At 42.5% G+C, this 26,628-nt stretch overlaps 2 protein-coding genes across 21 annotated transcripts in view; one reads left to right on the forward strand and one right to left on the reverse strand.

The window, feature by feature from the left end:
- Window positions 1-17,360: 17,360 nt before the first annotated feature.
- LOC125298758 (small leucine-rich protein 1-like) lies at window positions 17,361-19,586 on the forward strand. Its single transcript, XM_048249603.1, has 2 exons — window positions 17,361-17,608; window positions 18,830-19,586. The coding sequence occupies exons 1-2, from the start codon at window positions 17,485-17,487 to the stop codon at window positions 18,937-18,939; spliced, it is 234 nt and encodes a 77-aa protein (XP_048105560.1). The 5' UTR covers window positions 17,361-17,484; the 3' UTR covers window positions 18,940-19,586.
- A 1,796-nt stretch (window positions 19,587-21,382) lies between these two features.
- The window catches only part of epb41l2 (erythrocyte membrane protein band 4.1 like 2), a 52,550-nt gene continuing 47,304 nt past the window's right edge, over window positions 21,383-26,628 (reverse strand). For 19 of the 20 annotated variants that reach the window (XM_048249581.1, XM_048249571.1, XM_048249580.1 and 16 more), the window contains 3 exons: window positions 25,146-25,226; window positions 23,581-23,694; window positions 21,383-21,629 (listed from right to left, as the gene is read on the reverse strand). In XM_048249581.1, coding sequence (XP_048105538.1) covers window positions 23,590-23,694; window positions 25,146-25,226 — 186 coding nt within the window. In that variant the 3' untranslated portion in view covers window positions 21,383-21,629; window positions 23,581-23,589. The remainder of the gene's footprint in view (window positions 21,630-23,580; window positions 23,695-25,145; window positions 25,227-26,628) is intronic. The other variant, XM_048249560.1, reaches the window with a different exon arrangement.

Consider the following 26,628-nt stretch of genomic DNA (forward strand, 5'->3'; position numbering starts at 1 on the left):
GGGGACATGGGAGTTTCAGCAACGTGCAAATTTGTAAACGGAACTTTCCATCGTTCGTATGCTAACAGCTTAAACTAGCAACATAGCCAGGAATCTACTTACATTTCTTCTAGTGTCCGTCGCAAAACACAAAATCCTCGTTCAGCCAGCGGAAAAACAATTACTAATCTGTTGACTCTTACAATAACAGCAAGTGGAAAATAAACGTCGAAGTTTCAAATGCTAGTTAGCAGAAATCTGCAGCGAATTTCAGCAAGCAGCCGTCTTGTTCTCGGTCCCGCAGGAAAAAAAAAAAAAAATAAACAGTAACGTAAATTCACTAGCGGCTTCTGATTGGCTCAGCTTGAGCATGTGAACTTCACATGTCCCCCCCCCCCCCCGTCTTTATCACATTAAAGAAAAGCACATTCGTCACTTTTAAAATAAAATGAGTGCATGTGAATAAACCTGTGTGGGTTTACGAATTTATTTATTATGCAACCAATCTATGGTTAACTAAACTAATGACTAGGACATAGTGACCAGGGTTACATAAGCATGATGGACTTTATTGCTGTCCTTTTCCATCCATTACTACAAGGCCTTGAGGAGCCACGCCTCGCTGTGCTCAACCAAACACAATCCTTTTTAGGCCACATCTCTCTCGTCCTCCCACACGTGCTCTCTCACTCCCTCTGCTTTCCTCAGACCAGCAGGTTTCAGATGTGAACCAACTGTTAAGATGGATGATGGCAATCACAGAGCCTCGCTCAGCCACATTTAAGAAAACATAATGCTGTCTTTCGCATGCTGAATGCAAAAAAAAAACACCACAGGCTTCCCACAGCAGTCTGCTATTTGGCACGACTGAGCAGGGGGCTTGAGCACTTCTGAGTGACAGAAAGCAGCGTTACAACAAGAACCCAGAGATGGGCTGCAGAAGGACTGTTGATACATTCGTTAGCCTTACTTAGGAAAATGTATGTATACATGCCACACTCCTACATTACTCCCAGAGTAACCACACTGTTGGAGAAGCACAGTGAAGAACATGATTTGCCAGTATTTTCTTCTGAGACACTGATGTAAGCCTAACCGCCTAAAATGTTTGTTTGCCTCTGTCGCTACTTAAAAGATTAAAAAGAGAACAATATTTTCTTGGAGTGCAGCCTTCTTTGATTTTGGACTTTTGCAATCGGTAATCACAGATATCAATATATTGTCCTCGATCAGTTTTCAGTGAGCTGGAGGGAATGTTTCAGGAAAGAGGAAGGTTTTAATGGTTATATCCTGCTGAGCTTTAGTACACTTTTTCAATACTGAAAGTATATGGATTTAATCGGAATATCATCAGTGATGGTGAACCAAATGTACTTTCTGGATTTAATCTTTACAATTATTCTCTTAAAAGTGCTCTAAGTGATGTTGGGTAATGTCACTTCTGTTGACATTCAAGCAAAACAGAGAACTTGCCTCTTCCTCCCATGCAACTGAAACTCTCCTGAATGCGCATCTCGTCGGTGATTAGCTGGAACAATTTGTTATGTTTCCTGGACCAGGCTGTTTTTTTTTGCCATTTTTGGAGCCTGGGACAGGCAGCTAGCGGATGGTAAGGAGATGTTTTGCTGTACTGTATGTGACAAAAAATGTTTTAGCTTAGAAACCGCGTAACCTTAGAGCAGTGGTTTTCAAAGTGGGGGTCGCAAGGGGGACACAGCAAGTTGGAAGGAAAAATGAAAGCAAAAAATAAATTAAAAAATTAAACATATACCTATTACTATGAGGGTTGTTATACAATACCATTATAATAATTTGTCGCATATCTGAACATGATATTTTCCATGATAATGACTGGGAACAATAATGGAGTGGAAGCTCTCGCGGTAGCTCTCTCATTTAGCAGAAAGCCCCAAATGCAATTTTCACACACTGTATGCTCCACCGTGAAGTGCTTGTGGTTAAGATAGATAGAGGATTAGCTTAGAGCACCTTTAATTAAATGTCTTGAACATTAGGTCACAATGAAATATTAAAATAAGGAAATACATAACATACAATCAGAAGTGGCTGTTCACACTGTAAGTGAAGGTACTCATTTTATACACCTCAAGCAGCAAGTATATAGAGCATACATCCAATGACAAACCATGGGAGCCGGGATCCTTTGTCAAGCTTCTGAATTCTTCCGTCACTCTGAATGTCTGAGTAGAGAATCCTCAGTGTGACAGGATGGATGCTGCATAATGACTAGCAGGAAGCGGTATCCCATGGCAACCTGCCTCTTTCAGACTAGACTTCTTTGCTCGTGCTCCCTCTATTGCTGTGTGTGTGTGTGTGTGTGTATGTATGTGCGGAAGGAAGGGTTGCAGGAAGATGGACCAACGCATGTGTGTGTGAACAAGAGCAAGGCTGAAGCTGTGATATTGTAAGAAGCCATCTGAAGTGATTTTCCAATTGTTTGTCATGTCAAGAGTAATCTGGTAGAGTAGTACTTGTACCAGCAAACATTCATTCACGCTGCACTTCAAGTCAAGAACATGGGAAGCAGCCTGACCAGACACAGACTGGTGCAACAAGTATCCCTCTGACAGACTGACCTTTATCTCTGCATAAACAACTTTAAGCCGAGGTGAAGGACTTGTTGGGGCAGTGCACCCCTCCATCGTGCGCATTGATGTGCAGGTCAGGTTGTGCTTATCCTTTTGAAGATGAACATAAAAAGAAATTCTTCCCTGTTTGAGTATTCAGTTGAGTTCTCAGTACAGTCGTGACAGAATCCTACATTATGGATTTGTGGATTTACAATGACCTGTGAGTAACCTGTGATCAGTAAGTGCATACTCACTGTCATTCTACGCACACAATCATTTGGCATTCACAATGTCAATCTATGAGTATACTGATTCTTAATTCATTCTTATTCCTGCTGCATACTCGCACAAGCACTGATATTTTCATATCTCTGGACAAAGCATAAAGTTAATTAGTTCATTCAAATGCTTTTCGCCTCTCTGCGCTGGATTGGGTTCTCTGGTGTGCCTAGTTGTGTTCTCACTACATTTGCATGTGTTTCCTGCCAAAAGAGGGCCACTTTAAAATTTGCTTTTGCCAAAATTATCTCACAGCATCAAGGAATGCATAACAAGCTGAGCTGTGGCCTCACAGTCCTTTCGACACCTTTAAGCCCCACTCTGTATGCAGCTTGTAGTTGATTTGCAGCTACAGAGGTTCAGCTGGTGGCATTCAATCATAGCGCCTACTTATTTGGAAATGAAAATTCAATTAGGCAAAGAGGAAAATAGGCTCTGGTACAATTCCTCGATGATTCATCACCCACTTCCGATTTTCTCCTAAGCCTTGGCATCATAGAGTTCACTGTGTGTCAGACCTGCCCAAGCGTCCCTTTAGAGGCAAAGTAATGATTAATGGGGATTGCTGGAGTGTGGGACTATGAGAAGTACGAGTAGATTAGCACCTTTGCCGGTATTCAGATGATTGCTTGGGTTAAAGAAATGTGATTAGAACAAACGTCTGCCATCACAGCTCCCCTGATTCATAGTGCTCCAGGACTTGAATAAGAACGGTCCAAAGTCCATGCTGGGTAATAGCGCACAGTAAAACATTTCACATGCCACATGTCTGAGCACCTAAGCATTTGTGGCAGCCAACTACAGTATTTATCAACAAAGTTGCAGATAAGGTTATATTCATCTTTCACATTTTTCACGTTATGTTTATGCAATGTAAGTTTACGTATGTGCCTTTGGTCCTTCCTATATCAAAAATGTGGACTAAAAGGAATGAACTGGATTGGATTGCCTTGAATTTCCCCTTGAGGATCAATAAAGTATCTATCTATCTATCTATCTATCTATCGATTCACTGACTGACTGATTGATATAAATGTGTAATATTGTGATTAATATAAATGTGTAAATATGTAATATGTACACACTGCAAAGTGTAAACACAGATAAAATAGAACCCAAAGAGTAATTAAATCGTTATATCACATCTCATCTGACAGATCATCAACAGTGCTTTAATGCCAGCCATCATCAACCAGGCTTCAGCCAAATCCTTCTGACTTTACCAAGGGCCAAATCGAAGACTCCATCGATGCAATAACAAGCGGCTCCCTACTTGGTCTGAAGGTTTGTGAAATTGGATGCCCGCTGTGAGAGTTTCTCGTGACCTGCCATCCGGCAATGCCAGCGTGGAAATTAAAAATTGATCCTACGGGCGAGGCGTTACGCAAGAGGTTGGTGCCCTCTGTGCATCCTGGGTTGCCATAGAAACAGTGACGAGTTACTGCAGTGACATAAACAGCTCGTTAATGGCCAATTATCCAGCTACATTAGCCTCGTAAAATGAAGTAATAATGGAATATGAAGAAATAATAAATCATTTAGTTTCAAATACTGCATCTTTATGTATTCATGCCTGGAGAACAAGACCTCTGCTTAAGACAACAGTGTTTAAAAAGCTAATTTGACTGAACGCTGAAACTATATTTGCAGGGCTTATGAAGCCAACGCTCCCTAAGTTCTTGGCAGAGGGGAAAAGGTGTAGTTTTTATTTTTACACTATGTTCATTTGGAGTATTTCCCAGAGACAAAAGAAATGCTACAAAAGAGGAATACTCAACAAGAGCACCTTACAAAGCAAGGTACCAATGGTAAAGAGTGGACGGGGGGGTAGGAAATGCCATGGCTTGACTGACACGCTAGTGCTTTCAGCCGACTCCTCCTTTTGTTGAGCTGCATGGTCACCCAACAGTTCCTTAAGACATCACAAAGATTAATACGTTCTGCTGAGACTGCAGTGCAAAAAAAAACTGGTAGATTTGACATATTTCACTCTAGAGGAAACAGGGGGTTTTCAGTGAGCATGAATTTACAAAAGAAATCAAAAATCCACTTGTACTGTAGGAAGTCATAAATCCATGCTGTACAACAGAATTAGATTTAGGATACCCAGAGAAAAAGAAACTGGTATCCTGTGACGCTTCTGGACATTGATGCAAAACTGCCCTGCTCCTGTTCATTATCAACTGGAATAAAAACACTAGCTGCTATTTGAAGCCCTGCTGTATGATCTGTAACTGGGCTCTCGTGGGGCTCGTTAGTCAGCTTGGTCTGGACTATTGGCTCATTAGCCTTTGTGGCCTGTCTGTCATGACAGTCCCATTTTGCGGAATGAACCACTACCCCCCCCCCCCGCACATGCACACACACACACACACACACACACACACACACACACACACACACGTACACTCCAAACGCCAAATTCACTCCAGCACTCTCTTTCCCTCCATCATCCATTGTCCAGAACATTCATCTCGTCACTCGCACGCTAATTAGCACCTGTGGCCATGGCAGGCTGTAATCAGCAATCACTTTGCTGCGGTCGTCGAGAGTGACGCTTGCACCGGAGCCGGTGGCCACCGCAGCAGGAGGGCCAGTGGCTTCTATTTCTGTCCAGTCGCCCTCTCCTCTGTGTCACACCCAGCTTCTGTACCATGGGGCAGATTTTAATGACTGCTTATTGTGAAGGATAAAGCCTGATTCACTCTAAAGACATTCATGCACCTGCAGCGTGGATTGGCTCATTACGGTCGGCAAAACTTCTAAGCCAACAAGTGCTTCCAGTAGGCTCCACATGCTTGGATGATTCATACACCACAGTCTGAGGGATCGTCTGACTGGACGGTGGGGGTCACCATATGTCTGGATTTCAGACGCAGTCCAGTTTTCTGGCTCTCTGTCTGAGTGTCCTCCTTTTTGTCCAAAAGATTTTTGAGTCATGGCAGTGGTCATCATGGTCATCAAGGTGTTTGTGCTTAAAGGTTTGATCATGTAAGACAGAATATGTGCAGGCCAGATTTACTTTTTTTAACATCTGCTTTATAATCACTTTATAATACACACACACGCACACAACCATTCTTAATTTTGTTAAAAAAAATTAAAAAAAACTTCAGACATCAGCTCATTACAGTGTCTGGGGCGATGAACTGCACTAGCCTCTACTGTGGCCCTTGATGTTTACCCAAATCATTTTCTAAAGGGCACAGCCAATTCAACCACGAAGCAGTTTGTCAGAATGCAGAAATGTCAGCTTATGAAACCTGAATATGGTTTCATTTAATCTGACTGACAGCCTAAAATATAGGCACTCGTCACTTATTGATCCAGACTGTTTCAGTTAAGAGTGACAATACAACCTAGACACAGAACCTTGAAAATAAAAGTACATTGTTTATCACAGTCCAATTGTGTCATGAAAATTAAATTTAGATTTGGCAAAAAGTCTTGGGAGAAAAATATATCAGAAAACATCTCTCTCTCTCTTATACAAAAACAGAGTGAAAGCAAAATATTTGCTGCATGCAAGCCAGTTAGTTAATAGTTTTCCCAAAAAACACAATACAGTATTACAAACAAGGACAAATTACATCCAGCCATGAACACGTATGCTAGCAATAATACCCTTACATATCCAGGACAGATTTGAAGGACATAATACTGCTGTGCCTGTTCAACTAGAGGAACATGTTAAAATAAAGTGTTTGTTGCCATGACAACATTTCACCAAAAAAAGTTTACGCTGAGACATGGAGGGTGAAGGGCTCTTATCCATGGGGTACACACACACATACACACACACACACACACACACACACACACAGTTCACAATCCTTCAAGCCAGTCAAATGCACCTTTAGTAAAACAAGATATTTAATGAGATATTAGACATAAATCCAATCAAACACCAGTTTTTACAAAACAGTGATAGAAATACTCTGTACCGTGCATGGCCCGAAGCGAAATTTGTGTGCGACTGATCAAAATAAATAAAAAAACAAACATAAATAAATAAATAAATAAATAAAATGCAAATAACAGCAAAAAGAATGTAAGCCAGCACTGAAGTGTCTGAACTTCCCAGGGCTTTGAAGTGATGATGCTTTGATAGGCTACAGCATGAAAACACGCCAGGTGAGAAGACACCAAAGTGAAGCACATCAGCCTATCTGAGAGGGAGAGAATTTAGCACATAAAATACCAACTGAAATTTCAGGAAAGAAGCATAATCTACCTATCACGCGAACAGAAGAGTCTGAGCTCTGTGGGGATAGGTGTGCATCAAATCATTTGTGAGTGAGGCAATTCCCTGCTTCTCCATTTTCTCCTCAAGCATCCCCTTTAGTGCAGGCAGGCTCCAGGGCATTCTCCACTGATCTAGCACTGTGTGCCTGTCAGAGAAATGGCAATGAGTGCGAAATATTTACCATCACATCTCTGCCAGCCTAAAGGGTTATGTGAGGGAGATGCCAAACAGGGAGAATGCTGTGGTTCATTTAGGAAGAATAACACACTGGCTATAGGAATTACAAGGACTATTTAAGTAACTAATGTGAAAAGGAGAGTTTAACAAGATGTACAGTAGAAGTTCGAGAGCAGTTGCTAACGTCTCCGGAAACCCAGTACAGGGAAGAAGTAAACTTGTACATTCAAATTGCGATAAATATGAGAATTCAGGAAGTTATGACAGTTCACCAAGGTAAGTCATATAGAAGGTTATACATTCGCACTTACACATAGTGAATGCATTTCCTGTGGACGACCATTGAGTTGTGCAAGTTTTTCAAGAACCACACAGATAAGAAAGCCATACAGGCCTATGGGGCATAAAGGTTACATCAGGACAACCTATGCGCACCACAGAAACACCTCTACCTCTTAAGTAGTAGCACAAATCCACGATGTCATGTAAATGTATGTATGCATGGGGTGCAGGCACTTAAAATGCCCTATACAGGTCAATGGCTGTTAGATTAGATTCCGTACGAAAAGGTATCTTAAGAAAAGTAGATTGATGGAAGGAACAGCAGGTGAGAGAAATGAAGAGCAAACTCGTGCTTTGCTTCTCTAGTCTCCATCCCCATCTCCTGGGGATGCCCCCCCCTCCCTCCCAGCACTTGTGCCTGGTTTGAGTTCGAGCAGTCAGAGAGATGGTCTAGGCTCTGTCAACCGCAGCCTATGTCACAAAATTGGTAAAGCCTGGTAAATAAAACATGCTCTGACAATGCTCCCTCAGTCCTGCTGACCCAGATATGGGGCAAAAGAAAAACAAGACAAGTAAACCTTTCGTGTCTTAATGATACACAATAACCTCTTCACACCAAGTCTGTTCATGACCATTTCACTGCCTTCATGCATATTTCAAAAGGCACGGGTGGTGCGCTTCAGATCAAAACAAACGGGAAATGTTTTCTTTTGGTGCATTTTGGGCACCTGAAAAGATCAGAGAACCTCACATCCAAGCAAACGCAAAAGCGAAAGTATTTCAAACAAGCCGCTACACTGTCAAACTAGTTTTCCAGCTGCTTTTTTCAATTACAATTACCTGGAGATTATATACTAAAAACAGTTATCCGGCAACGGATAGGGTGTTGTTTAGTCATTGCACTCATCATCTCTGCTGTTGAGTTACTCAAGAGATATACTTTTAAAAGACAAAGTATAGGTTATCCTTAGGACTGTTTGTTCTCTTGCTATCTCTTGCTTGACATTAATTCACCTCAGGCTCAAAGCTGATCTAGAAAGTAATATTCACCTTTAACATGTATTGAGCTGAAACATTTTTTTAAAAACTGTCGTGTCTGGCGACTAGATGCTGTGTTCCAACTAAAAATCTCAAAGTTAGAGGCTGCTCTTGACCTATAGGATGAATGTTCCATTTCTATCCATCAGACCATCTCTGCATGTGAATGTATGAGAGTTAAAATCTGTCATTATGTAAACTCATTGTGGATTACATGACTTATTCTCCAATGGTGCTCGTCATGTGTTGAAAATTTGACTCATCATCATTCCCTGTGATCATGTGGAAAAGACTAGGACCCCCATACTGACCATATCTGGCTCCCCATATTGACCCTCCCCCACCACACACACACACACACACACACACACACGAAAAACACACACACACACACGCGGAAGAACTGGCTAATGGCAGTGCGGATTCCAGCTTGGGAGACCCAGAGGTGTTTCACATGCGTTGCCGCTGCTCCACTACACTCTTCCCCCACAGCACCACTCTGCTCATCACGCTAACCCCCACTGACACCCAGAACACCGCCGTGCTGTGCCGTGCCATGCTGTACAGTCAGCTGGTGCACTAATTTCACATCCACACTGTACTACGCACACTCATCGCACAGTCACTCGCCCGCACACAGGCAGACACGTGCATGCTCACATAGAGAGGGTGGCACACAGCATACAGCATGCACACACACGGATGATGGACAAACACACAGTCCAAATACTCATCACACATGCACAAGGACCTGCCACTCATTTGAGCAGTAGCCCCAAGTAAGACATATTCCATCTTAGATGCACTCACAGACACTTTTGTGCACATTATTTACAGAGATGAAACACACACACACACACACACACACACACACACACACACACACACACACACACACACACAGAGCTGGCATTATATATTCAAAGTTCATTTGCATTTATTAGTCTGATATAAACAGGAAATCAGTGTATTGTTTTCTTAATATTATTATCAGTGTGAAACATTCTCCAAGGAATCCACCTAATTTGCATATAGAAGAGATAATTAATGGATAATACTTGTTTAAACGAGACACAACACATATGCTAAGAGACTAGCTAAGTGGTCACAACACCCTTGTCTGTTTCACCCCTTAACAAACATTTGTTTCAGAAGCATCATCTCGCTAAAAAAGCCCTCAAGGCCGTCCTTATTCCATTCCCCGCGATGCTGCTGTTTCCATAACAACCCAGCAAAAACAAATCTGCATTATGTAAGGATTATAACTCCAGCAAATATGTCTTGTTTTGACTCTGTAGAGGGAACTACCACCTCCACTTTTTATTATTATTTTTTTTTATTCATTTGGCAAATGAGCTCAGTCGGCCTGAAAGTAGAATCAGGATGGCTCCTTGGCTGTCTCAATCCCTGGGCAATCTCACTGGAAAAGAAATCACTTACATAATGCCACTTTGTACAGAGATTATTCAAGCAAAACCCAATGGTAAACCACATATAAATACGTACACCACAACAATTTAATCTCATGAGATAATGTTTAAAGAAATCTCTGTATCTGACATACAGTAACATAAGAATGAGATTTGATAACTCCATGCCAACTCTTTGGTCCTATACTCTCTGTGCCTTATCAGTAATACTTCAGCAGCCGTTTGCCCTGATCCCCATGGTAATAACCTCCATCTAGCCCAGTCAAATTGACCACATGTGTGTGTTGGCTTGCACTACAATCGGCTATTGGGTGACTTCTATAGGAGATCAAAACACAGCTTTAAATATAACCAGTCACTAATGAGAGCCCGGGGGACCTGGATTGTGCCTGGTAACACTCGTCGGGGGCTGTGTGAGGATTCCTTTTCACATGCAGTCAGCCTAAAAACTGCTGTATGTGTGTGTGTGTGTGTGTGAGAGAGAGAGAGAGAGAGAGAGAGAGAGAGATGAGTGTGTAGGAGGGAGACTGTACGCTGCCTGTCAGCCAAGGTCAATCCTTCCAATCTCTCCCTCTCTCTGTGTCTGCTCTGTTCTGCTGTGTGGTCAAGCAGAATGTTTGGATAGAATGGCAACAATCTTGTCCGCGCAGTCGAAAGTGTGCAAACAAATGTCAACATGTCAGACATCTGTCAGAGGAAAAAAAAGAAAGAAAAACAACAAATGTCAAGGAAAAGGGAAGAGCTGGGAAGATTGAAGACAAAGACCTACTGATGGCCAAATAAGAAAACAGAGCACACAAATGAAATGGGAGGGTAGGCAGTAGGACAACAAAAACAAAACAAAACAAATGGCAACACCAGGAATCTAAATCACAGGTACACACTTTAGATTAGTGAATGGCAGAACAATTTCCATTTTGAAGAAAGCCACCACTATCACTGATTGCCTACTTCTAGTTGATTAATGGCAATGGCTTCACTACCTGATTCAGATTCATGAAATACTGGATGCTAGTGGCATTCTGATGACACCCAGACCAACATCACCACACACACATCACCAAGGTAACCATACCCCCCCCCCCCACACACACACACACTTTCCTCATTCAATCTTTCAAGACAACAAACACAAAAGCAGCTGAGACTGTTTGAAGAACAATGGGCTGAGCCTCTTGATGATCCCTTGTGTGTGTGTGTAATGTGCTCCGGTTCTGTTGCAAATGCTCCTTCATCTGACCTTTGGTCATGGGCCAATAAAATAGCGAAGCCGGATGGACCGGACATCAGCCAAACAGCATAAATGAATCGCCCGCCACGGCGTTGAACATCTTAATATTTGTTCTCTTTCTGTCCTTATCTTCTCGTCTCATTTTGGCAGTGCTCTGAGACGCCTTTAATGTCACTCCACGCTAATTATCGGAGCGGGAGGGAAACGACAACACAACATCACTGGGAGCCCGCTGAGAGAGACAACAGCTCTGTATGTCGCTTCCAAGTTGCGTCGAGAGACAAAAAGGTTTCAAACAACTTCATGATGCCTGTATCGAGGGGCTCGATGATAAAATGCAAAGGACTAATTTGTGCCCAAACAAATGTCTGATAATCTTTTGCCTTGGGTGGGGTTTCTGTGTGGGTGTAGAATGTGATGGGAAAGAAATAATTGATATGAATGGGCATTAGGCTATAGACTTCTTGTTCGAGCTGGGTCAGGTCTCTTGTGTGCACCTATATGTATGAACTACTTCAGATGTTCCTTTAGGTGTGTTCAGAGAGCTCACTCATCCACTCCGATTGCATGGGGAGGTGTGATTAAATTGTGGTCGATTCCTACCGAACAACTGAAAGCCCTTATCTGTCCAACTCAGACATTAGTGAGCCAGTTCACCTTGACGTGGGATGAAAGCACACCTGGTGACATAGGAGGAAGGGCAGCCAAAGCCTTTCTCATCCATCAGAGCAAAACTAGCCTTTTGTTCCTACACTGGCCTTTTCTGTGTCCCTCTGCCTTTAATACACATGGCCAGACACAATCAGAGAGCATGGGAGGAATGGACATTTTGTCTGTATTAAACATATGAAACATTTTTCGGTAACACTTTACTTGACAGTATCGACATAAGAGTGACATAACACTGTCATGAACACATGACACTGTCATGACACATGAACCCTAACCCTAATCCTAACCTCTAACCCTAACCTTAAACTTAATCCTAACTTGTTATGACACAAACAGAATGACATTTAATGACAGAAGTGTTACGTCTTAAACGTTTATGACTTGTTTATGACACGTTCATGACAGTCATGTCACTCTTATGTCGATACTGTCAAGTAAAGTGTAACCCATTTTTCTGAAGTCAGTGTCTTTTCTATAGTTTACAGTCTTCTCTGAAGCCTTATAGCCTGCGTTTACATGCAGTTCAGTATTCCGGCTATGAGGCTTATACTGATATTGATCATATTCAGGATAATGGTGTTTACATGAACACAGAGAAACCTGGTTATTAATATCCCTGTATACATGATAATGCTAGTATCTCGGTTACTAATTACAGTGTCCTCACCAAAGATTCTACAGAGCTTCAGTATAATTGTCTTCGGTTCTAATCAGCAATCTATTTTGCACATATCAGCCTAAAATCTTTTTCAGCAACTGTCAGAATCCGGGATAAGGTGTATACATGCTACAGTGTCCTAGTTTCTTTCGGAGTAGCCTTCTCTAGCATAACTGGATTTCTCATAACCGGGGGCTTTTCCAGGGTTCTGAAATTGGGATGTCATGTTTTTATGCACAAACATGAACTCGGAAAGCTGATGATAATAACCAAGACACTCAATGTCTATGTAAACGTAGTCAGACAAACTCAACAGAGGCCTCTAAGACTGTCAGGTTCCTTTAGTAAACTGATAATGAAACTCAAAAGGCATATCAGAGTGCCTTTAATGGAAAGTAGACTCTCTTCAAATAAATAAACAAGGGTGTATAACATAGGAATAATTCGCTTTGGTTAATTTATTAAAATGTGCACACAAAATGCACATTAAATTCATCAGTTTCTCATACATAATTCATGCAATTTGCCAGGGAAACAGCTTAACAAGCTGTCATTCACTTCAAGAAAATAAGGGAATTTTGTGTGCCTTTAGCTCAGACCATTTTTATCACAAACAGCTGACAAAGAGACATATCAGCAAATCAAGATATTTATTGAAAATCAAATCTAACCTTATTGAAGATTCTTAAGCTACAGTAATAGTATTATGTTTCTTACACTACTACAATCTTGAAATGTGTTAATCATTAGATAAAAACAACAGCTTATAGACTTAAGTGCACAATAAAGCTGATTACTTTACTAAATTATTATATATTATATATTATATAATATTGTGAGATTATGAGTGTGTGTCTATGTGTTTTGCATGTATTAGACAAGTGACATCCTAAATGGAGGTGTTGTGGAGGATCCTGTCGTGGCAGATATTCAGACTCGGGCCAGAAATGAAGTCCAAATATCTTGCCTACAACGTAACAAAAATACACCATTATAAGTGTTGAAGTCAAAAAGAAGGCGCAAATGTCCGGCAGAGTTCTGTGCAAAAATTCCTTTAATGACATAGCGCAAAGCCTGAGTGGATCGCACGATCGCACTCCCGAACAATTGTTGAACACCAACATTTATACCCCTCCTAAGATGCTGACACAACATTTGGCAACTTCGAACCCACAGGTGGCGTTATGAAAGGATCGTTGTTCGGTCTTACCTTCGCAAGTCAGCACTATTGCTGCCAAGGGTACGAACTTTTCACCGTTTTCACAGTGATCACAGGTCACACATCGTTCACGGGTTACATATCGTTCACTCGTTTTCTCTATTTCTGGCTGTTTTGAGTAGAGCCCGCCTCCGATGACGTCTTTATCTCTGCAGCTGCAAGGCCAAGCATGCTTTTTTCAAACAGGCTTCACCCATCCACAGTGAGACACAAAGCGACAAAAAGAGACATAGGGATACAGAGAGCACGTAGGGGGAATTCTGGTAGAATAGCTTCAGTATGTTAATAGTATTAGTTAAACTTGTTATTTAAAATGTTATAAAAGTATTATGGTTAGGAATAACTTCAGTGTATTACTTGATTATGATTGAGGTTATATGAATACATGCTTTACAGTTTCAAACTCGTTCTCTCATCATGATGTCTACAAACCATAGTGATAATTTTATACAACAATCCATTGTAGCTCAGAGCTTATTCAACCTCTATCAATAAATCAATCACTCAGGCTCTCAGCCAACAATCACTCATTAGAATGCTTTAATCATTCCAAATAATAGGGATTCGAATTGCATTAATCATTAATCACAGGGACTCCACTACGCTGGCACCTCAGAACTAATCAAAAGAGATGGATGTTTTCCCCATGGTTTATGTTTAGGCTTCAAATCAAAATGCTCAGCAATGACCACCCACATCTACAAGTCTCAGAGATCCCCTAGCAATAAAGCCTGCAAAAACCTACCAAAGTCAGCCAGTACAAACAAACACATACACACACGCGTGCACACACACACATCCACCTCACCCTCACAAACACCTCTGAGTGGAGCATCCCCAATACAAGGTCTTCCTCTTCATAAGAGAAGGTTGATGTCACAGCAGACTGTGAGACAGACATCTCACCTCCCTCCTGACGAGACCCCCCTACTGAGCCTGAGACGCCTGCCAGTACCCCCCCCCAAACTGCATTAGCACAATAATAACCAGGGGCCAGTGCATGAGATATCCAAATGTCAGTTATGACTCCTCCGCACTGCCACTATAGGGACAGGACGGTGCCCAGTGAGAGGCAGATATTAATGACCCACTGATTACATGTCAGAGAGACGGGAGGCTCAAAAGTATTTGTGCATGTCTTGGTGAAATTGATTTGGGGCTGACAGGAGGTTGGCTGGGTTAAACAGGGATGCGAGGGGGTCAGAGGGCAATAACTCATCCAGAAGCCTCAAGACTGGCGGTGGACATCATCTTGGTTTTCATCAAGACAATGTTGCTTTTTTTGTGAGATTGTACTTTTTGTTACTGTTAACAAAATGATACTTCTCTCACTATAGTGCAAGGACTATGTGTAAGGCATGATCCATGATACAGCAATTCTTAGTTTACTATAATCTGATGCTGCAAGTGTGTACAACAGGATCTACATACTGTAATGATTTGATAGCGACACACACAGTTATCCAATCCAAAGATTTAATAGCTGAGAACGAGAGCAGGGACACAGACACAGAACACGATACACACGGAGCAGGTCAAGTACACACACACACTACACATACAGGGGAGGACCCAGCCCCCCACACAAAAAGGATCACACACGAGGGAGAACTAAAAGGGAAACATGTTACAATAAAGACGCTAACATTAGACTTATAACTTAGGAGAAATACAGACATAAACCCCCAAATGTTCGCTCCCGTATCCCAGCATGCCCTGCGTGGGAGAACGCTAACAATGTCTTGTGCGCCGACGTTACAATACCATGCAGGTACATTTTGAGAAGTTGACAAAGATTGCCTTTGTCCCCTGGGAGTTGACTGCACCTGGGATGTACAGTATACTTATACTTTGTACTGGTACTGTACAAGCCATTCATTAAATCGGATTTCTTTTTTCATTGGTTTTCTGCACTGGTACATCCATACATAACACGTCTCCTTCTCTAATAGCTCTGCATTTATGGAATAAAAAGATCGTCTTCGAGTCACTCATCAGTCAGGCCCTCAGATAGGCTTCCTGAAGGGTCACATGTCTTCTCTTAAGCAGCTTCAATACCAAGTTAATGTGTTTCAGGAACCTCCAGTTCATACAAAGAACTCTCCCTGAAAACACCAACATCGGTCCAGCACTGCGCACAACATTTACTCCTCACAGTCAGCATCATGGACACAGAGAGATATTTGCATTCAAGCGCTCTGACAGCAATGATGGATCTTAGATCTTTTGTAACACAAAACACGAAAAGTAAGGGACAAAAACATAATGATCCATCCAACCGGAGTGTTTAAAGTGATTGGACAACTGGTCGTATTGATCCCAGCCAAGCCTGATCACCTCCCTAGACTCGATGACTATCGGCTCTGCCAAGCCTGCTGAGAAGCTGGCGAATTGATCCCTGGAAGCACACGGAGACCAAAGCATTATTGGACAGGGTTGACTCTAAATGCCACGGTGTGGTGTTCACTCCACCAAGAATAGAAGATCACTTCTATGAAAAGTTCATCAGATGGGTGTCACTCTTAACGTAACTAACCTTTCCGGAAGGTCTTCTCTCATTAGCACAATTTTCTGTGAATGATTTAAAAACGGCAATCAGATTAGATAGCAGCATCTGCGCATCACAGGACTGATGAATTCACAGATATGAACAAATACATCAGATTACAAAATGTGTGCAGTTAGCGGTCTGTAATAACAGGGGATTCTCCAGGGAGGCACTGTTTTATGCTGGGTGTGCAATCAAATCCATAAGACTCAATTAACAAAACACTCTACTCAACCACAATGTACCGAAAGAGTTTGTGAGTTATTGAAATGAACAGCTGTCATGTCTGCAATGGTATTTGGATTTGAATCAAAATTGGACTTGCTTCCTGTCCAAGCAGCAACAATAGACTCATTGTTGATATAACGGTCAAAATCTTGAAGCTATTTTGACAATAGAAATACAAAGTCCAATCCTGTCATTTTTTACATTTATTCAACCACTTTAAAATGGTGACATCAGAAGTCCGAGGCCAAAGAGTTTAGTCTTCAAAATATTATTTCACAGTTGAGCAAAACTACACACATGCTTTATCTGGTTCATGATAAAAACCCTTCGATGGTGTTGAAGATATGATGGTGCTGACAGTCAGTTTGATCACATCTGCCCAAAACCTCAGAAAATTCCAACAGCAGGCAACTGCCCTGTGAACCAGGCTGAGGATTACAAATAGATATTGATGAAATCACAGGCCTCCTAGCCACGACAGAATGTGTGGAAATGTTAATACCCTGAGAAAGAGTTCCTGTCATCCTGACGGCTTCCTTATCTGTTTGGGATGTGACTGGTTCATTCAGCCAGAGGGATCGCCCCACAAAGACAAAACTGACTGCATCAACTCTGGCATTTGTTTATGACAAGCAAACAGCCAGGGGGTAAAAAGGTCAGTTACGTCCCGGGCAACACGGGCCTTGGTGAACTATTAACTCAAGAAGCAGTAAATCCTCTTAGTAATCACGGGATTGTTTAAACAGCCCAAAGTCCAAACAGGTTCAAGTGGATTGTTCAAATAGCAAGGCGGCTTTTTTTGATGGGGAGGGGGGACGTCTGTCATTGGCCTCTAAAGACCACTCTGGAATAAACCACCATTTTTCTCAGGGAGACAGTGTGAACTGTAGAGAGGGAGAGAGAACCATGTCTTCGTTGGCCATGTTCCTCAAGGAGCTTCCAGGATGGTTCTTATGGGGAGGAATCTTTCTGCCGGTCGCCCTGCTCTTGCTGCTGCTCATAGCTCATCTGGAGTGGAAACTACAGGAAAGTAAGTCGTCAAATACCAGTCAGTCATATACGACAGACCTCACATGTGTTACAGCAGACAGGAGCTTGGAAGGACTTCTGTTTTCTGTGTGTTTGTCAGAGACTTCTTGGAAGGTTTTAGTGTGTAGAATGACTGAAGTCAGAGTGAAGACTGAAGACAGGGCGAACATGATGTGGTCAAAGTAAAAAAAAAAACATTTGACAACAAATATGGAAATTCTACTGACTTGACAAGCAACTTGTTAGCACTGGGCTAGGATAAAGTGAGAGAAAATCTCACAAAGCCCTCCAAAACATTTGACAAAACTAGAATGTGGTAAAATTCATTTTTGACCGTACACGGTAATTATTCAAAATGAAGTTATTGTGTTTTCATGAGACCAAACTTTCAAATGATGCCTATATCAAGAATATTGACCAAACCACAGAGAGGACATTAAAGGTGTTCTGATTATAGGCATATTTCCTGTACAAAATGTACTACCCTTTGGGCAGTACTACACCTAGGATTGTGTTCATAATCTTGCATTCACTGTCAGAAACTTTGTCATGTCTGGTGGCCACTGGCGTCCGAAGCAGGGGTCCGCGGGGCTGTTACAACACCAACCCTGGGCCCCACACACTGAACAACATCCATGCTTCATTAAAAAACAGAGTGAGAAGTTATCCTTAATAAAACCAATCTCTATATAGACCATCTCAAAACAGAAATGTACAACTTCCATTGTCATGGAGAGTCACATTTATGGACCTATGGAAGAATATACTTAAATCTCTGTTACTGATGAATAATGAAATACTCTTGAATAAGTACTCTTGATATGTAGGATGTTATTTAATTCTAACAGTTGGGGAATTTGATGCATTAAAAATGTAAAGTCAGTCAGTGGCTACATTGAACTATTTTGTATCAAGCAATCAGCCAGTCAGTCCTCAGCAAGCCTTAATTAACACCTACGTCTCTAAAAAGTTGTAATCCTACGATTGCTATCAGGATAAAAATATAGCAGCATAAGGTGTGAACCCCAAATGAACTCCCACCCTTGATGAGTGTGCTAGCCTACAGTGAGCTTATGTTGGATATCTCTGCTCCTGTCAGTTATCAACACAGCTCCAAACCGAGGGACACTTATTCTCTGCATGCACTGAAAGCTTCAGGATTAAAGTGCCCTCTTTAACCCACACAGACATCTCACTCTTCTCTGTCTTGTACATTTTGCAGCAGAGGCAGAGCTGTCGGCGGCACCGCATCCCAGAGACACGGCGTACCGCTTCTGCTACGGCACACGGCTGTCACCACGACGCCGGGCTGGGCAACGCATGCACACTTGACGTACCACCGGAGGCGGGAGGACAGCGCCAGAAAGTGCTCTGGACCGTGAGGACTAGACAGATCTTTGGGTGCAGTGGTGGTGAATGTTCATCACAATGGCTCAGATGACTTCTTGAGAGAGCATGTTCAAAGCACCCAAATGGGTAAATTGTTGGCCTGATCTAGAACTTCAGGTGAAGACTGTGACAAGACCCTGGGACTGGGAACACAAGGGTCCATTAAACATGGAAAGAGAAGGATCCAAATGGGTTTCGTATAATGTTCAAAAGCCAGTGGATGTTAAAAGCAGCCTTGCATGGCTCTGACTGTTACTCTGTTAAGCTTCCGGGATGTGAGGCGGGGGCGAAGTGACTGCTGGGAGGCTGGAGGTGTTACAGGGTTCCAGATCTGGAGGGTAAGAGTAAGCCTCTTACTGGACTTCCTCACTCCAGCTCAACAAACACTCTGCTACCAGCAAGCAGCGCAGACAATGCCCTCGCGTCAAAGAGTGTTTGTGTGCTAACCTGAATAACGACCAGATTTGTATGCATGTTGGGATGTGTGTGATCTTGTGGGAGTAAGGGGTAAACAGAATTTTAAGTCCCTAGAATGGTTTGTTTGCGAGGAAATGTGTATGGATTGACCTTTTATAAAAGTTATGAATCTATGTGATTGTGTTGATGCGAATTGAGATTACACATTAAATATTACTTGCTTATCAATTCTTCAAATCTGAGGGACTTTAGGTAAACATATTTAGCCTGACGAGCCAGACTCACATTAAAACGTAGGGTCATGGGCACTCACCGTTCGCAGTGCTCAGTCCGAGGGGCGGGATAATCGGTTGTCTTTCAAATTCCCTCTGCACGCAATAGGACAGCGCTAGGAGTCCCATGCGTTTTCCCACCAGCGGAGCTAGCTTCTAGTTGGCTAGTTTTCCAACTTTCCAACAAAAGCTTAACTCGTGTCACACTGTTCGCCAACAGCAACATCCATCTTCTTTGTTTTCAAGTCGCAGGGAATTCAAGCCAAACCGTTGCAACTCTGCCATCAATCATTATGTGAAGCCCGCCTAAAGACTCTATACACGATTTGATTGGCCTGATAGAAGTTTAATTTTTCGAGCTCACAAGCCAATGGAGAGTTGCTAGACTAGCCCTGGAAGCAAATGTAATTGCATCTAGATTTCTAGGCATTTTCTAGCATTTATTATGACCACGAAAACACACAAACATACAAAAAACACACCAGGCCTGAGACAGAATAAACAAACTTTTATTTTGAACAGTGTTACACTGAATTTGAGGGCATGGGTTTGTGGAAGGGTAAAAACACAAAACACAAATGTTTTCTTTCAAGCTGCTAAAACCAACTGTCATCTGATTTACACAGGGTCCAAAGAGCCAGTTGTGACCATCGAAGGTTTGTTTTTTTCTTCTTCTGTGATTTCAGATAGCAGAGAGCGCGCAAGCAGAGAGGGGAAGCTAGCTCTGGTATACATGTACAAGATTGAAACTGGTAATTCATTTTTGTGTGTCGCTGATTCATTTTGTCAAAAAAGTTCCCCAAGGAAATATATTAAAAATATTTAAAAGGGCACACAAACCCACCTCAATGACATCTAAATTGGTTTTAAAGATAAAGACAGTTTAAAAGAATTAAAAATAAAAAGAAAAAAAAAAAGATTTCTACAAATATATATCTGATTAAAGAAGCCAGAAAGTTACAGAAAAAGCAAAAAAGTTTCCAAGCTGCCTAGTTTTGTTTTATGATTTTTTTCCATCATATATTTTTAAAACAATTAATTGTTGTTATTGTTTTGTTTTTCAGAGGGAGGTAGTTGTGGAAGCACCTCCCTGACGTGGAATGTTTTTTAAGTGTTTTTTTTCCCCCTCAACTGCATAGAAAGAGAATGTTGTTGGCACTGTAGTGCAAACGTACAAAATGACACAGTGCTCCGTCCTTTTAGCTGGTCCCTTGGAAACACACCAAATGAATGAAATGTTCAGGAAGTTATGTTTCTTATGTCCCTCGGCCACTTCCTAACCCACTCCACCCTCCCTCCCATTCATCCTCCCAAAAAATGATACAAAAATTGCTTGGCCCAACAAAAAATAATACCATACTGTACCAAACCAAGTTCAAAGCTAGCTTCTCAGCCCAATCACTCAAAAAAACAAAAATGTCTGACATTGTGAATCCAGCGATGGATTGTAAAAATGCTGTTTTTTTTGTGATTTTTAAAAGATTTTCTTGTTTTGTTTGTTTCTTCCCCTTCAATACATAATCCCCCACACTGTACACACTAGGAATGTGGTGAATACTACGACAATAAAAAATAACCAGTTACTGAAATCCTATCTGGCTTATACAATGGTAGGCTGTTTTGAAAATAAAAAGGAGGAAGGGTGGGGGGGTTGGGTGTGTGTGTGTGTCTGTGTGTGTGTGTGTGTGTGTGGGGGTAGGTGGAATGAGGGTGGGGTGGGGGGGTTGCACTAGGGAAAAAAAACACGCTACAAATGTTAGCTAAGTGGTTCTCGTTTTTCAGAATGATTAAAAATAGAAATCGACAGATGAAGGTGTGACAGACAGGGCAGCATCGTCCTATCGGTCCCCGCAGTGTCCACGGAGTCGCTCTCCATCCTACTCCAGAACCATCTTACTGCTGGGGGGTGGGATGGGATGGGGGGGTGGTTGGAATCCTTCAACTCTGCCAAAGGAAGGGAAACCAAGATGGGAGTGAGAAATTAATTGAGAAAGAAAGTGATTAACACCGAGTACGATTTTTGGCTGGATGCCTCTTATTAACATTTGTGAGAAAATCATCCGCACACCCATCTTGTTTGTCAAACAAATCAATCAGACGACGGCTACATTTGGATGGAAAAGACTTGCTTGGATAGGTATAAGGAGGAAAAAGCAGAGCCTGATAAGCAATGCGGGATGCTTCTGGAGACAGACGTTTCTTTAGAGAAGTTTGAACACATGAAGCGGAGCGCTGCCTAGTCACACGCACACCCCTCTAAAATGACTCACACCCTGTGAGTCTTCTGGCAGGTAACATATGGATCAGAGAGAGGGAGAGGGAGAGAGAGAGAGGAGAGAGAGAAATAAGGGGGGAAAGTGTTCTTTTCTTTAAGAAAGGAACATGCGGTTCCGTGCCTAATAAGACCTATGCCCTCATACTTCCTTGAGCCGCAGACACTCATTTTTCCCCATCTGAAATGTCAGCTGAGCAACTTGGGAAGAAGAGCAGGAGAGGAAAATAATAGAAGTGTGTCTATTTGTGTGTGTGTGTGTGTGTGTATGTGTATGTGTATCTGTAAGTGTGTGATTCCCACACCTGGTCTTCTTGTCCCTGCGCAAACTTAAATAATGGTTTACTTATATATTTAGTAACAAAACCAATATTTACTATAAGTATAAATGACTTAAGGTTGGCTATACACTTATCTAAGAATGAGAGGAGTTATACTATTGAGGGAGACTGTGTGCTGTACTAGATGCCTTTATCCAGATAAATCCTGCAAGTGCACTGAACGTCCTGGGGCTAAGCAATGATCTGTATTATCTGTAAAATGAACGTCAAAACCGAGCCCTGCCAGATAGTCGTAGCATCTGCTTTGCGGCCAACGCCGAGCCTATTCTGAAGCTGGTTCTCGTTCATGGCTCAGTGGAGATGTCCTCCGGGGAGGAAAGCTGAAGATGCAAGATTAGCGTCGGGAGGCGATTCCATTATTAAAACATCACCAGAGCCAGAACGTTTTTCACATCAAAAAATGGGCTTAAATGAGTTTAACGGATGAGGATGTGCATTAAAAATAAACGGATTAATCTATGTATAAAAGTGTATTTTGTGTCTATCAAGGAGGGTAACTACAGGCCAGTGATGGATCTCAGCTGGATTTTGCCATTCACAAAAAGCAATGCAAGGTCACAGAAAGTATGCAGGACAGATGCCAGAAAAAGAAAATTACCTCAGAATTTAAAACAGCTTGCCTGTCCGATCCCCTGATAACCTTGAGACAGAGCCAAATATGTGTTCGACTAACGGCCCTTCTACGGATCTCCGGAAATGTAGATAATACATTTCTATGTTGTTTACAACATATACAATACATTTCTGCCACCCGTGCGTTACGAGCTTTGTAGGCCACTTGTACAGGTCTGTGTACAGCATCAGGACCCCTGCCTCAAGCGATGCACATAAGCACCTGGTTAGCAACATGATGGAAAAGCTAAAAACAAACAAAACAAAAAAACATCAACAGACGAACAGATGCATCTGCTAGACATTAGCGGCATAGCACAGGACACAGAAGTAGTGAATGGAAAAAAAAGAAAAACAAAACTTGAGTTAGGTAACCAGCAGGGTTTAGTACGGTTAACTCAACATGGGGCCAGTGAAGACAGAGGGAAGGACACAAAAAGTGAGAAAGGAAAATGAAAGAGAAAGTGACAAAATCTGGCAGGTATGGCAGGCGATTGGTGGATTTCCAGGCAAAAGGCTGCCAGCTGGTCAGGGGCTGGTGGGAGCTGGATTGTTCCGGAAAGCAGACAGCCGTTGCAGGGAGTTAGGGCTGGCGGAGGCGGTCATGGTCTAGGCGGTGGAGAAGGGGGACTGGGTTGGGGGTTTGGAGAGAGGGGGGGGGGGGCCTCACCTGTTGCTCTCAGTCCTCGTCCTCGGCTAGCTCTGTCTCTTTGTGGACCACCACCCGCGTCACTGACATGTCGGGGTGCTGCTCTTTGGCTTCCTTTATAGCCTGCGCCAGGGCCTGCCCAGCAGAGGGGCGGCAGGAGAGGCAGGCGGGGGAGGGGCAGGGCCCGACATACCACCAAAACAAAAACAAACAAAAACAAAAGGGAAGGGAAGCCACCACGTTAACGGAAAAGGAAAAAAAAAACATCAACAACAACAAAAGAACTGAGAACTCAAACGGAAAACAAAAAATATGACATACAGTGCAGAAAACTCAAAAGGACAAACTTAGGTTTAAATGTGCTTTTCGCTTGTTTTCGAATATTAGTATGGACTTGATTGAAACAGTTCATGTGGCTAGACCAATGAACCTCAATCAAGGCAGGGAAGTTAGAAAAGCTACATGTTCTATTTATGACCCAACATTGTCAGATAAACATATAAACACAGACATAAAAACATTAATCTATACATAGAGATAGATGGAAAAAACACTGACACTACCATCATGTCAAACATGCTGTGAGAATGCTGGCTGTCAATGCTGGTCAGGTACACTTGCAATCCAGCAACACGACAAAGTGGTCCGTGCACGAGTTACTATGGCAACCGTGTTCGCCACGACTGCAGGCATGGGGACCATGACAATTGTCAAGCAGATACCTGAACACCCCCCCCCCCCCCCTTTCCGGTACCACAGGTACAATAGAAGGGACTAGAAATCGATGCATCCCTCACTTGTTGACACTTGGAGGCACACCCAGAAGACACAGGACTTAAGAAAGAGCAGGCTGCCCTTCTGTTCCCACTGCAGACTGTGGCTGGTGGGTTGATCAATGCCTCCCCGTCTCAAGGCCAGGACACGACCCCTGGTGTCTTACCTGTTGTGGCAGGCGGACAAACAGCAGGCTGGGCTGCAGCAGGATATATTTAACCGGCAGAGCAGCTTAATGAGGCGTTCTCTCTCTCTCTCTCTCTCTGCAGGGTGAAGAGCGGAAACCTGACTGAAGGCCTGACAAGCCGACCACGGGGGCCCAGAGACGAGGCTCCTCTCAGGGAGTAATCAAAAGGTAGACAAAGGCTTCCACGTCTCTGTGGCACTTGTCTGGACTTGTTATGGTGATATATAGGTCAGAGATCTGGCAGGCTACATTAAACCTGAGCATCCCTTTAATGAGGGACTTGAGGTGGACTAAAGGTGTTGGTCTACTGGGCAGACCCTGGGGTGCTAAACTTGGGGCGCAAAGTATACTGAGAAACAGGTGTAGGTAGTTATATGAGAATAGCGCCAGTCATCACTAATGACATCCTCAATGGTACAACCAAGACATGCAGTACAACTTGTCAGGTGTGGGGTAAGCTGCAATTCCCCTGACAAACCAGAAGAGGGAGCCACTACATTTGAGTTTTTTCTCTCTATACATCTGGCATGATGCCACCTTACATGATGGATGTATTAGAGCTGTTGTTACACTGCAATGTCCTTCCCCTGAGGAATAGTGAGGAGGTGGGGGAAGGACAGCTCACCTGGTCGTGGTCGATGTCCGAGTCGCCCGTGATGACGATACGTTTCTCAATCCGGGTCTCCGACAGCCCTCCTTTTAGTGTCTGCCAATGAAAACAAGACCCATGAATAAACTCCACACACATACATACACACACACACACACACAAAATATCAAATTCAAACACCACACACAACCCGACTGGGATGTCTCTTTAAACACATGAATACAAGGGGACGAGCTTGTCTGGACAGCTTTGCTACCAACTCCACTGTGCAATCTATCTTAATTAGTGATAAGATGGCATTGCCAGATCATCTGTGGCTGCCTGCCTGCTCACTCATGGCTCTGTGGAGACTCAAGCTCATATGAGCGTTTACACAGGTGTCTCTGTGGCCCTCAGGCCAGACGTGATATTTATTAGAAGCGACAGCATGTTGTGGCGATGAGTGCCAGCAAGATGACTATCCCCTTCTACCCACCAGCTCAAGAGACAAGGCTGGCATTACACTCACTCACCACCACACACACGCTTATACACGTTAATATACATATCCACATCCACACACACACGGAGTATTATGCCGGTGGAATGAGTCGGTAGGTAAACAGCAGATGTCCTAGTTCAGACAGCCTGGAGGTACAGAGCACAGCAGAGGACAAGGACATTCTTGCCAAGCACCTGGTTTGCATTCAAACCTTCTTCCCTGCACCCTGCACTGTTCTGAGACCAGTCCAAAAGACCAACTAGTCATGTGGATACCTTACATGTGACACCACAACTTCATATGGACAGGGGCCAATCTGAATTGAATTTGCATTCTGTACAGTATGAAGGCTTTTTGTCTTCATCTTGTTGACATATTATACAACCCCAAAACAGAAAAAGTTGTGACGTTGTGTAAAATGTGAATAAAAACAGAATGTAATAATCTGCAAATCTCTTAAACTCATATTTAGTTGCAAAAAGGACACAGACAATATATCAAATGTTGAAAATGAGAAATTTGACTATTTCATGGAATATATATGTTCATTTTGAATTTGATACCAGCAACATGTTTGAAAAAAGTTGGGACGGGGGTAACAAAATGCTGGAAAAGTTGTGTAATGATAAAGAAAACAAAAGGAAGAATGTTTCACTAATTAGGGTAACTCGCAACACGTTTGGGTATGAAAAAGAGCATCCCAGAGAGGCAGGGTCTCTTAGAAGTAAAGATGTAGGGGTATTTATCACTCTGTGTAAACCTGTGTGCACAAATGATGAAATAAGGTCATTTTAATGCTTCTAACATGAAATTGTGGACGATTTAGGGGAGTTCATCATCTACAGGACATAATATTATTAAAACATTCAGAGAATCCAGAGAAAATCTTTGCAAACAAGGGAAATAGCTGAAAAACAAATTGGATGGCCGTGGTCTTTTGGACCTCAGATGGCACTGCATCAACACCAGACCTGTTTCCAGACCTGTCATTGTATTAGCTCAGGACAACCTCTGATA

The sequence above is a fragment of the Alosa alosa genome, chromosome 8, assembly GCF_017589495.1.
Source record: "Alosa alosa isolate M-15738 ecotype Scorff River chromosome 8, AALO_Geno_1.1, whole genome shotgun sequence".
NCBI lineage: Eukaryota > Metazoa > Chordata > Actinopteri > Clupeiformes > Clupeidae > Alosa > Alosa alosa.